Source organism: Orycteropus afer, unplaced genomic scaffold (genome assembly GCF_000298275.1).
Source record: "Orycteropus afer afer isolate SDZICR_OR568_19922 unplaced genomic scaffold, OryAfe1.0 scaffold00026, whole genome shotgun sequence".
Lineage (NCBI taxonomy): Eukaryota > Metazoa > Chordata > Mammalia > Tubulidentata > Orycteropodidae > Orycteropus > Orycteropus afer.
Genome location: NW_006921613.1, coordinates 2,818,734 through 2,831,781, shown reverse-complemented (window position 1 = coordinate 2,831,781; position 13,048 = coordinate 2,818,734). Strand labels below are relative to the sequence as shown.

Sequence of the window (13,048 nt, the reverse complement as noted above, 5' to 3'; positions counted from 1 at the left end):
GGGCAATCCTACTTCCATAGTGATACTGCCTCGGAAACCCAAGGAGGGGTCGCTATGAGTCAGGGCCGACTCGACGGCACATAACAACAACAACAACATATACATACACACATGCACTAATATATTCATATATAGTGTATATGTAAATGCATGCATATAATTTTAGTTATGAAACATCTTGGTTACCAAAAAAAATTTAGTTATAAAAATCTATAGTCTCTTCTACATTTTTCATTCTTTAACAATTTATCCTAAACACCTTTCCTTATCTACATTTATTTTTAGTTTATTTAATGTCTCTTCTTAATACATAGCAGTCCCTGCATGGTGCAGTGGTTAATGCATTTGGCTGCTAATTGAAATGCTGGAAAGTTGAATTCACCCAGAGATGCCTAGGAAGAAAGACATGGCAATCTTCATCTGAAGAATCAACTGTTAACAACCTTATGGCACATAGTCCTACTCTGACACATATGGAGTTTCCAACTGAATGGCAACTCCATTTTTTAAAAATAGATATCTTAATTTCGTATTACCATATTTTTGTGCAAATAATATGTGAACTGTATATTTTGTTTTATTCCAGTCCAAAGGACTTTTACTTTTTTTTATTACTACAAAAATGTATTATAAAAAGTATCAAACAGAAACAAAGACTGGTACAATGAACGCCCATGTGTGTATACCTAGCTTCAAAAACTATCAACTAATGACTGATCTTATTTCTTTTTTGTATTTTATTATTTTTTTAAAAAAACCTTCACTCATATCAAACTTGTCTCTTAATTATAAATCAATTTTCCCTCCCTTCTCCTCCTCTTCCATCCTTAGTAAGCAACAAAGAACACTTTCTTCCCTCTATAAACCTTTCCTTGACTTTTTACAATAATGGACTCATACAGTATTTGTCCTTCTGTTATTGACTATTTTACTCAGTATAATGATCTCTAAGTTCATCCATGTTACAAGGTAGTTTGCTCACTCTTTATTATTCTTTAATGTTGCATAGTATTCCATTGTGTGTGTGTACCATCGTTGATCATATCATAATTATCCAGTCATCCATTGATATGGACATTTGGGTAATTTCCATCTCTTTGCTATAGTAAGTAGTGCTGCAATGAACATGGGTGTACATGCCTTTGTTGGTGTCCTGAGTCTCACATATTTAGGATATATTCTTAATAATGAGGTTGCTGGGTCAAACAGTATTTCTATTTCCAACTTTTTAAGGAAGCATGATACAGTTTTCCACAGGGGTTGTACCATTTTACATTCCCACCAGCAGTATATGAGAGTTCCAGTCTCTCACACCCTCACCAGCATTTGTTGTTTTTTGTCTTGTTGAAGTTTGCTAGTATTGCTGAGGTGAGATGCTATCTCATTGTTTTGATTTGCATTCTCTAATGTATAGTGATCAAGAGCATTTCTTCATGTGTTGGATGCCTGAATATCTTCTTTGGTGAAGTGTCAGTTCATGTCCTTTCCCCATTTTTGAATTGGATTGCTTGTTATTTTCGTGTTGAGATGTTGAAGTTTTTTCTATACATTATATATAGGTAAGTCCCTTGTTAGATTTGTCATTGCTAAATACTTTTTCCCTGGATTTGTAAGTTCTCTTTTTACTCTTTTGGAGAAGCCTTTTGATGTACATAAAGTTGGTTTTTAGAAGATCCCAGTCATCTAGTTTCTCTTTTGCTGTTTGTGTATTTGATAGTCTATTTATACTATAAATTAAGACCCTATTGTTTGCTCCTATTTAATCTTTGATGAACTTTATAGTTTTGGGTTTTACATTTTGGTCTTTGATTCATCTTCAGTTCTTTTTTTTTTTTTTGTATATGGTTTCAGGTATGGATCTTATATCATTTTTCTACAAATGGATATCCAGTTTTCCCAGCATCACTGGTTGTAGAGCCTTTCTCTTCCTGTTGAATGGATTTTGGCCATGTCAAAAATCAGCTGTCCACAGATGGCTGGATCTATTTCTTGGCTCTCAATTCTGTTCCATTGGTCTATGTGTCTATCGTTGGACCAGTACCTGGCTGTTTAGACTACTATGGCTGTATAGTAGGTTTTGAGATCAAGGGGTTTGAAACCTCCTACTTTGTTTTCCTTCTTCAGTAGTGCTTTGCTTATCCATGCTCTCTTCCCTTTCCATGTAAAATTAGTGAATGATTTTTCCATGTCCTTAAGGAATGTTGGTGGAATTTGGATTAGGATTGCACTGAATGTATAGAGTGCTTTGGGTAGTTTTGACGTTTTTACAATGTTCAGTCTTCTTTCAGTATTCCATTTATTTTACATAAATGGGATATTCTTCCATTTATGTAGGTCTCTTGTAGTGTTTTGTAGTTTTCTTGTATAATTCTATTTGTGTCCCTGGTAAGATTTATTCCTAAATATTTTATCTTCTTGGTAGCTATTGTAGTGGTACTGTTTTCCTTATTCTTTTTCAGAAATCTCTCTCTAGTGTAGAGGAATCTAACTGAATTTTGCATGTTAATCTTGTATTCTGCCACTTTACTAAACCTTTCAATTAGTTCCGGTAGTTCTCTGGTTGAGTCTCTCAAGTTTTCTATGTATAGGATTATGTTGTCTGCAGATAGCAATAGTTTTACTTCTTCCTTGCCAATTTGGGTGTCTTTTCTTTTTTCTTGGTTTATTGCCCTGGCTAGGACTTCAGTACAATGTTTAATAGAAGTCGTGATAGAGGGCATCCTTGCCTGGTTCCCGTTCACAAGGGAAGTGCTCTGAGTTTCTCTTCATTGACAGTAATGTTGTTGGTTTTGCATACATGCCTTTTATTATGTTGAGGAATTTCCCTTCTCTTCCTATTTAAGAGTTTTTATCAGGAATGGGTGTTGAATTTCATCAAATGACTTCTCTGATCAATTGATATAATCATGTAGTTCTTTTCCTGTGTTTTAATTATGCAGTTGATTGCATTTATTGTTTTTCTAATGTTGAACCATCCTTGTGTATCTGGTATGAATCCCACTTGGTCATGGTGCATTTTTTTATTTTTTTATTTTTTTGGTACAGTGTTGCATTCTGTTGGCTGGGATTTTGTTGAAGATTTTTGCATCAATATTCATAAGAGATATTAGTCTATAGTTTTCCCTTTTATTGATGTCTTTGCCTGATTTTGATATTAGGGTTATGCTTGTTTCATAGAATATATTTGGGAGTATGCCATAGTTTTCTATATTCTGGAAAAGCTTAATGTAAGTGTCACCTGTCACCTTTCTTTGAACATTTGATAGAATTCTCCAGTGAAGCCATCTGCGCTTGTGGGGAGTTTTTTTTTTTTTTTTTTAAATATATAAGACCTATTCAATTTCTTCCTTTGTTATGGATCTTTTCAAATATTTGACCTCAGTCTGTGACATTTCAGGTAGATCTTGAGTTTCTAGGAATTTGTCCAGTCCTTCTGGGTTTATGGATTTATTGGAGTACAGTTCTTCATAGTATTCTGTTATTATCCTTTTTAGTTTGGTTGGTTCTATTGTGACGTCACCCATTTCATTTGTTATTCATGTTACTTGTATCCTCTCTTTCTTTTCCTTAGTTAAATTTGCCAGTGGTTTGTAGATTTTGTTAATCTTTCTGAAGAATCAGCTTCTAGCCTGATGTTTATTATTTCCTTTCTTCTGGAGATCAGAGGCTTCTTTGTTACTCATGTTCTAATTGTTGGAGTTGTTAGGTTAAAGTGTTGATTTTGATTCTTTCTTCTTTTTCAATGTGTGCATTCCAAGTACTTCTTTCTCTGTGTCCCAGAGGTTTTGATATGTTGTGGTAACATTCTCATTTGTTTCTAGGATTTTTTTTTTCTCACCTACTTTTTCCATTACCCAGTGGTTCTTGAGCAGAATGTTACTCAGTTTCCATGTATTCAATTTTTTCCCCTTGGTTTTCCTGTTGTTGACTTCTAATTTTACAGCATTGTGATCTGAGAAGATGTTTTGTAGAATTTTGATATTTTTATGCTATTTTTATTTTTTTTTTCAAATGACTCAACTCTCTCAGGCATTAGTTTCCTATGCATACTATATGTGTTATATGCTTGGACATGTTGTTTACATGGGTGCATTAAATGAGAAAAAAAAATGGTAGAGGCCTTTTGAAAACTATAATACCAAATTTGTCAGATTAAAGTTTAATGTTAGATCTTGTACATTATGAGAAGAACATTATGAGAAGAAAATAACCATGCCTAGGCATTGAAAAAGATGTTTTGGGACAAGCTGGCTACCTTATTTTCCATGATTTAGGCTTCCCAAATCTGTTTGAGTTCATGGATGCCTAGAAGTTAGCTAGGATTTTCTACATGGCTCTTCAGAAAGCCAATCAGAGTATTAATATGAGATATTGCTCACCTTAACATTGTTTGTTAGTTCAAACATTTTTATAATTATTTTTGCTTAAAAATTTTTGAAGATCTCTATTTTTTTAATGGCATGTGCTACTAATCCAACTGATTAAAAAAAACTACTTCAGGGACAGACTAACAAGTGAAACCTTAATTTTTAACTTGTAAAAGTTTCTTTGTGACTAAAAGTAGATGTAGCACATTTAGAAATTCTTTAAATAATTTTGAGGGAAAAAAAAAAAATACCCAGCTTTAGAAATTTGCAAATATGTTATCATACATACACTGAACTTCTTACTTAAAAGTATTTTATGAACAGTGAACAATAACCTAATAATCTGGAATTAATGATACTGTTTTGTACATTTTTATTGCATTTTATGGGGCTCTGGTGGTGTAGTGGGAGTTCTGGTAGCATAGTGCCTAAGGCACTGAACTGCTAACCAGAAGGCTGGCGGTTCAAACCCACCCGCCGCTCCTCGGAAGGAAGATAGGGCAATCTCCTTCCGTAGTGATACTGCCTCAACAACCCAAGGAGGGGTCGCTATTCGACAGCACATAACAACAACAACAACAGTGGTGCAGTGGTTAAGGATTTTAGAAACTAACCAAAAGGTCACTGGTTCAAATCTAGCCACTCTACAGACAAAAACTGGGAGGTCTGCTTCTGTAAAGATTTACAGCCTTGGAAACCCACTGTGAGTCAGAATTGACTCAATGGTGGTGAGAATCATATTGTTTTGTGTGTTTTTATTGCATTGTAAGGATATATAGAAGACACAGCTTTCTGAGACTAAGAAGATAATATTTCCAAGTTATTTGCTGATAAAAATATTATAAGAATGATTTAGATATATTTTGAGTCTCTGGGTGGCACAAATGGTTATGTGTTTGACCACTAGCAGAAAGGTTGCCAGTCCAAACCCACCCAGAGACATCTCAAAGACAGGCCTGGAGATATGTTTCTGAAAGCTTACAGCTAAGAAAATCATATCAAGCAGTTTCTACTCTTTGCTTGTGAGGTCACCATGAGTCAGAATCAACATCAACTAACAACAAAAAAGGAATATTTTGTAAATTTTGTGCATTTGCTTTGTACTTTTCTTTTACAGAAAACTGGTTTATTGGTTTAATTGCTTGATAACTTTACCCTAAATATTTTCTGTTTCCTCATTAACCAGGAAAATTTTCCTGCCAGCAGTGCTGAAAGACTGCAAGATCTGAAATCAACCGTTGACCTGTTAACAAGCATCACTTTTTTTAGGATGAAGGTATCACATTTTTTTTCTGTTACTGTCTTGATAAGATGTAGAACACATTTATCCCCTGGAAAATTCTTGTTTTATCCTCCTCTTGATCATTACTGTTCAATCCCAGTGGTTGAGTTATGCTGCCTTTCCCTGAGCTAAACAAATCTTCCAATATATGTTGGTTTGAAGAAGGGATTATATGATACATTTGGCTCAAATTTAGTTTAAAATTAAATTTATCTAAACAGAACTCTCTGGAAAATTTAAGTGGACATGACTCTTTAAAAAAAAAATCCTGAAAAGTATTAAATGAAAATGGAACACTGTTCTTACTTTGGGAGCTCTGGTAGCATAGTGGCTAAGACACTTGCCTGCTAACCAGACGGCTGGCGGTTCAAACCCACCAGCCACTCCTCGGAAGGAAGGTTGGGCAATCCTACTTCCGTAGTGATACTGCCTCGGAAACCCAAGGAGGGGTCGCTATGAGTCGGGTTTGACTCGACGGCACATAACAACAACAACAACATTCTTACTTTAGGTTAACTCAAACATAATGCAGGCATTTTCATCTTAAGAGAGTAATTTAAGGTGACTTAAGGTTGCCCAATTTTGCTATGTATTCTAACCATGTTTTTCTTGTGTGTAATTTTCCCAGTTGTAGCCACTTGCATTGGCAGCCCTGACAATATCTGCCTGGGCATATATTTGATCACTTAATTGATTATTAGAATTGGCTGTTATCTACCAAGGAGCTCTCGTGGAGTAGTGCCTAAGGCATTTGACTGCTAACTAGAAGGCTGTCAGTTCAGACCCACCAGCCACTCCTTAGAAAGAAGGTTGGGCAATCTACTTCCATAGTGATACCTCCTCGGAAACCCACGGAGCGGTCACTATGAGTTGGATCTGACTGGACCACAGTATGTAATCTACCAAACTCTCCAGGCATTTCTTTTGAGCTATATATCCTCTGCTTTAATAATAAGGTCTTATCAATCATAATCTTGGCTAGTGTGAAAACTCAGATAACTGATTAGGTAAACGCTTAAACCACTTACCACGTTATGGGATTTTTTTTTTTCCTGGTACACTCACTGCTTATTGATAAAATTCTTGGACAGAAAAGAAATTAGGGATAATTTTTTTGCAGTTGTCCAAGAGTTTTTTGTTTTCTTTTCTTTTGTTTATGATTTGTTGTTGTTGTTATGTGCCGTCGAGTCAAACCCGACTCACAGTGACCCCTCCTTGGGTTTCCAAGGCAGTATCACTACAGAAGTAGGATTGCCCAACCTTCCTTCCGAGGAGTGGCTGGTGGGTTTGAACCGCCAGCCATCTGGTTAGCAGGCAAGTGTCTTAGCCACTATGCTACCAGAGCTCCCAACCTTCTTTCTAAGGAGTGGCTGGTGGGTTTGAACTGGCAGCCTTCTAGTTAGCAGTCAAATGCCTTAGGCACTACTCCACTAGAGCTCCTTGGTAGATAACAGCCAATTCTAATAATTAAGTGATCAAATATATGCCCAGGCAGATATTGTCAGGGCTGCTAATGCAAGTGTTTATGATAGGCACTTAAAATGGTACTATGAGAGGCAGAAAACAAAATCCTATTATATATTGAATATCATTTAGATTCTACAAAGTTCAATTAAAGTAGATTGATTGATTGATTGATTGAATTGTGATTTGGGTGAAAGTTTACAGAGCTAATTCACTTACCATACAGCAGTTCACATACACTTTGTCTCATCATATTAACTACAATTTATCCCAATGCAACAGCTCCCCTCCCACTGTCTCCGCATAGTTACCTCTTCCCTGTGTCCATCCCTCCATCCTGCCCCCTGAGCTGTCTCCCTGTGCATGAATAGCCCTTCTTTCTCCCATGATCTCTCCAAGGAGTGTATCTACTTAAGGTAAATGTTCAGCTCATATGCCTGTGTTTTGTTTGGCTGGAAGCCACAGGTGTGCGTTCAATTCCAGACCTGAAGGGAAGCTAGGGGCCATAGTCTCAGTGGTTTCACCAGGCTCTATCAGACCTGCAAACCTAGTCTGTACTTTTTTATTTTTATTTGTTCTCCAAATGATTTTGAGTTTTTGTTCCACATTGTTCTCCCTCTCTATCCAGGATCTCCTACATAGTTGCCCCTCTGAGTGGTAGCTGGGCACCATCTATTCTTCTGGTCTCATAGTCATATAGAGACTATGGTGTACCAGTTGCTAGGACTAATTGTTTCCGTGAATTTTGGGTTTTCTTCATTCTTCTTTGCTCTGGATGAGGAGAGACCCATCGTTGCATCTAGACGGCAGCTTGCAAGCTTTTGAGATCCCAGTTGCTACTCACCAAAGTAGGAGGTGGAACAATGTTTTTTGTAGTTTGTTACGCCAATTGACCTTGATGTCTCCTGCAACTATGGTCTTGAGCCCACAGGTTCAACTACTTGCTCCCTCTGGGTAGCTGGCTGTGACCAAGAAGTGACTACAACCTTGTCAGCTCTACTATACACCTGGGAATTCTTAGAGAACATACAAATACCCTTGTAGAAATATTATCTGCCAACCCTGTACATGGTCTTGGGTACACTCCCTGCTTCAGAGACATACCTAATAGTTCAGCCTGTCCACCCATCTATTCACCCATATACCCATGTTTGCCTTCACTAATAATGCAGTACTGTATGTGCAAAAGAGTTCATCTCTGTTGTCTGTACCTCCCATGTTACCTCTCTATGTCTTCCTCTTCAATGCCACTATGTTGATCACTCACATTTGGTACATTGCCCTTCTCTTCACCCAAATCACTACTTATCTCTATCTATATAACTGTTCCCTCCCCTCCACTCCCACCCCTGGTAACCAACAAAGGAAATGTCCTTTCATATCTAAACCTTTCCTTGACTTTTATAATAACAGACCAATACAATATTTGTCCTTCTGTGATTGACTTATTTCACTTACTCTAATGTCCTCCAAGTTCATCCATGTTACATGGTGTTTTGCAGATTCTGGGTCATTCTTTAGGGTTGTATAGTATTCCATAGTGTGTATGTACCATAGTTTGGTTATCCATTCTTCTGTTGATGGACACCTAGGTTGTTTCCATCTTTTGGTTAATGTAAATAGTGCTGCAATGAACATGGGTGTGCATATGTCAGTTCTTCTCATGGCTCTCACTTCTTCAGAATATATACCTAGTAATGGAATGGCTGGGTCAAATGGTATTTCTAATTCCAACTTTTTAAGGAATTGCCATACTGCTTTCCACAGTGGTTGTACCATTTGACAGTCCCACCACCAGTGTATGAGATTCCCAATCTCTCCGCATCCTCACCAACATTTGTTATTTTCTGTCTTGTTGAAGTTTGCTACTAGTACTGGAGCAAGATGGTATCTCATTGTTTTGATTTGCATCTCTCTAATGGCTAATGATCATGAGCATTTCTTCATATATTTGTTGGCCACATAAATATCCTACTTGGTGAAGTGTCTATTCTTGTCTTTTGCCCATTTTTTAATTGGATTATTTGAGTTGTTGAGGTGTTGGAGTTTTCTATAAATTCTAGAGTTAAGTCCCTTGTCAGGTGTGTCATTGTCAAATATTTTTTCCCAATCTGTAGGTTCTCTTTTGATTCTTCTGGAGAAGTCTTTGGAAGCACATAGAACTTCAGTTTTTAGAAGGTCCCATTCATCTAGTTTCTCTTCTGTTGTTTGTGTATTTTGGGTTATGCTTCATATTCTATTGATCCCTTATATTAGGGCCCCTAAGTTTGCCCCTAGTTTTTCCTTTAGGAACTCTATAGTTTTAGGTTTCACATTTAAGTCTTTGATCCATCTGCAGTTAGTTTTTGTGTATGGTGTGAGGTATAGATCTTGTTTCATTTTTCTGCAAATGGATCTCCAGTTTTTTTCAGCACCATTTATTAAACAAACATTCTCTTCCCCATTTGATGGATTTTGGCCCTTTATTGAAGATCAGCTGACCATAGGCCAATGGATCTATTTCTGAGTTCTCAATTCTATTCCACTGGTCTATGTGTCTGTCATTATACCAATATCAGGCAGTTTGACTACTGTGACTGCATAGTAGGTTTTGAGATCTGGCCATGTGAGACCTCCTACTTTGTTGTTGTTCTTCAATAGTGCTTTGCTTATCCAAGGTCTCTTTCCTTATAAAGTTAGTATATTGGTTTTTCCATATCCTTAAAAAATGTTGATGGGGTCTGGATTGGGATTGCATTGAATGTATAGATTGCTTTGGGTAGTATTGACATTTTCACAACGTTCACTCTTCCTGCCTATGAGCATGGGATGTTCTTCCATTTATGTAGATCTTTTATGGTTTCTTGAAGTAGTTTTTTATAGTTGTCTTTGTACAGGTCTTTTGTGTCCCTGGTAAGATTTATTCCCAAGTATTTTATTTTTTTGTTAGCTATTGTAAATGTTAATGTTGGGCAATCTACTTCTGTAGTGATACTGCCTCAGAAACCCAAGGAGGGGTCGCTATGAGTCGGGTCGACTCAATGGCACATAACAACAACAACAACATTGTAAATGGTATTGATTTCCGGATTTCTTTTTCAGCAATCTCTTTGTTGGTGCAGAGGAATCCAACAGAATTTTGGATGTCAATCTTGTATCCTGCCATGATGCTAAATCTCTCAATTAGTCCCAGTAGATTTTTGACTGAGTCTCTCATGTTTTCTAGGTATACGATCATGTCTTCAGCAAATAGGAATAGTTTGACTTCTTCCTTACCAATTTGGATGCCTTTGATTTTCCTTTCTTGCCTGTGGCCCTCTCTAGGACTACCACTAAAATGTTGAATAGAAGTGATGATAGAAGCATCCTTATTTGTTTCCTGTTTGCAAATGGAATGGTTTCAGTCTCTCTCCATTGAGTATAATGTTGGCTGTTGGTTTTCCATAGATGCCCTTTATTATGTTGAAGAATATCCCATCTATTCTTATTTTGCTGAGAGTTTTGATCAGGAATAGGTGTTGGATTTTATCAAATGCCTTTTCTGCATCAATTGATATGATCCTATGGTTCTTTTTCTTTGTTTTATTTTGTGGTGGATGACGTTGATTGTTTTTCTAATGTTGAACCATCCTTGTATACCTGATATGAACCCCACTTGGTCGGTAATTTTCTTGATTTGTTGTTGGAGTATATTGGCTAGGATTTCGTTGAAGATTTTTGCATCTATATTCATGAGGGGTATGGTCTGCAGTTTTTCTTTTGAGTTATGTCTTTTGCCTGGTTTTGGTATCAAGTTTATACTTGTTTATAAAATGAATTCAGGAGGATTCCATCCTTTTGTATGTTTTGGAATAGTCTGAGTAGGATTGCTGTCATTTCTTCTCTGAATGTTTGGTAGAATTCTCCAGTGAAACCGTCTGGGCCAGGACTTGTTTAGTTGGTAATTTTTTGATGACTTGTTCAATTTCTTCTTTTGTTATGGATCTGTTCAACTTTTCCACATCAGTCTGTGTTAGTTTGGGTAAGTGATGTGTTTCTAGATATCTGTCCATTTCTTCCAGATTTTCAATATTGTTGGAGTACAGTTCTTCATAAAGGAAAACCAAACTCACTGCCATCAAATCAGATCCAACTCATAGCGACCCCTCCTTGGGTTTCTGAGGCAGTATCACTATGGAAGTAGATTGGCCAACCTTCCTTCTGAGTAGTGGCTGGTGGGTTTGTACTGCCAGCCTTCTGTTTAAGTCATATGCCTTAGGCACTATGCCACCCGAGCTCCCAAAGTTCTTCATAGTATCCTGATATTATCCTTTTTATTTCCGTTGGTTCTGTTTTATTGTCATCCATTTCGTTTCCCGTTCATGTTATTTTTATTTTCTCCCTCTTTGCCTTTGTTAAATTTGGCAGTGGTTTTTCAATTTTATTGATCTTTTCAAAAAACCAACTTCTGGTCTTGTTGATTTTTTTTTTTTTTTTCCTATTGTCTTTGTATTTTCTGTTTCATTGGTTTCTGCTTGAATCTTTATTATTTCCTTTCTTGTGGTTACTTTAGGCTTTTCTTGATGTTGTTTTTCTAATTGTTGGAGATCTTGATCTAAAGTGTTGAGTTGGGCTCTTTCTTCTTTTTTGATATCTGCATTTATTGCTATAAATTGGCCTCTGATCACTGCTTTTGCTGTGTCTCAAAGATTTTGGTATGTTGTGTTTTCTTTCTCATTAGATTCAAGGAATTTTTGAATTTCAATTTTATTTCTTCTCTTAGTCTTAGTTTTGAATTTCAATTTTATTTCTTCTCTTACTCTTTCTTAAGGAGGGTATTGTTCAGTTTCCATGTGTTTACTCTTTTTCCATCGATCTTCCTATTGTTGATTTCTAATTTGATAGCATTGTGATCTGAGAAGATGCTTTGCAGTATTTCAATGTTTTTAAACTTGTTAAGGCTTGCTTTATGGCCTAACATATAGTCTATCATGGAGAATGTTCCATGTGCACTGGAAAAGAATTTATATTGTGCTGTTGTGAGTGAAGTGCTCTGTAGATGTCTATATGGTCAAGTTGGTGGATTGTATTGTTTAGCTCTTTTGCATTTTGTTGAGTTTCTTCTTAGTTCTATCTTTCATTGAAAGTGGTGAATTAAAGTCTCTTAATGTGACTGTGGAATCATTTCATTTGCCTTTTCAGCTCTTTTAAAGTCATATTTATGTATTTTGGGGATCTTTCATTGGGTCCGTAGATATTTACTATAGTTAAATCTTTTTCAACTGATCCTTTAGTCATTATATAATGTCCTTCCTTGTCTCATATGGTGGTTTTTGTCTTAAAGTCAGTTTGATCAGAAATTAATATAGCCACTCCTGCTTTTTTGCGGTTGCCATTTTCTTGATATATCTTTTTCCAACCTTTGATTTTTAGTCTATTTCTGTTTTTGTCTCTAAGGTGTGTCTCTTGTAGACAGCATATTGATGGGTTTTGTTTTCTTATCCAATCTGCAACTCTCCATCTCTTTGAGTGGTACATTCAATCTATTAACTTTCAGTGTAATTATCAACTAATATGAATTGGTTGCTGTCATTTTGTTATGTGGTTTCTTTCATGGTGTCCCTACTTTCTTTGTTCTATATTTTCTGTGCTGAGCTCATTATGTTTATGAATCATGTTATCATTTCCTTTGTTGCTGGTGTTTTAGCATTTGCTGAATATTTGTGCTTTTCCTCTTTTTTATTGTGATGTGAAGCTTTAACATTTTTCTTTGGGATTACCCTGTGATTTATAATTTTCTCCATGAGTTTATAACAGTCCATTCTATTTTGCACCACCCTTGACTTTCTCACCATTTAGAAGTTCTGTAACTACATAGTATTTTCTCTCTTTTTGGTTTGTAGTTGTCCTCACTTGCTAATTGATATTTCTGGTTCCCTGTTTACAATATTGTAACCTTATTTTACTTTGGATATGT

The 13,048-nt window shown here is 36.2% G+C and overlaps 1 protein-coding gene across 1 annotated transcript in view; it reads left to right on the top strand.

The window, feature by feature from the left end:
* The window catches only part of UNC13C (unc-13 homolog C), a 903,686-nt gene that overhangs the window by 410,711 nt on the left and 479,927 nt on the right, over positions 1–13,048 (top strand). The window contains exon 15 of the mRNA XM_007935152.2: positions 5,554–5,643. Within this exon, the coding sequence (XP_007933343.1) occupies positions 5,554–5,643 (90 nt within the window). The remainder of the gene's footprint in view (positions 1–5,553; positions 5,644–13,048) is intronic.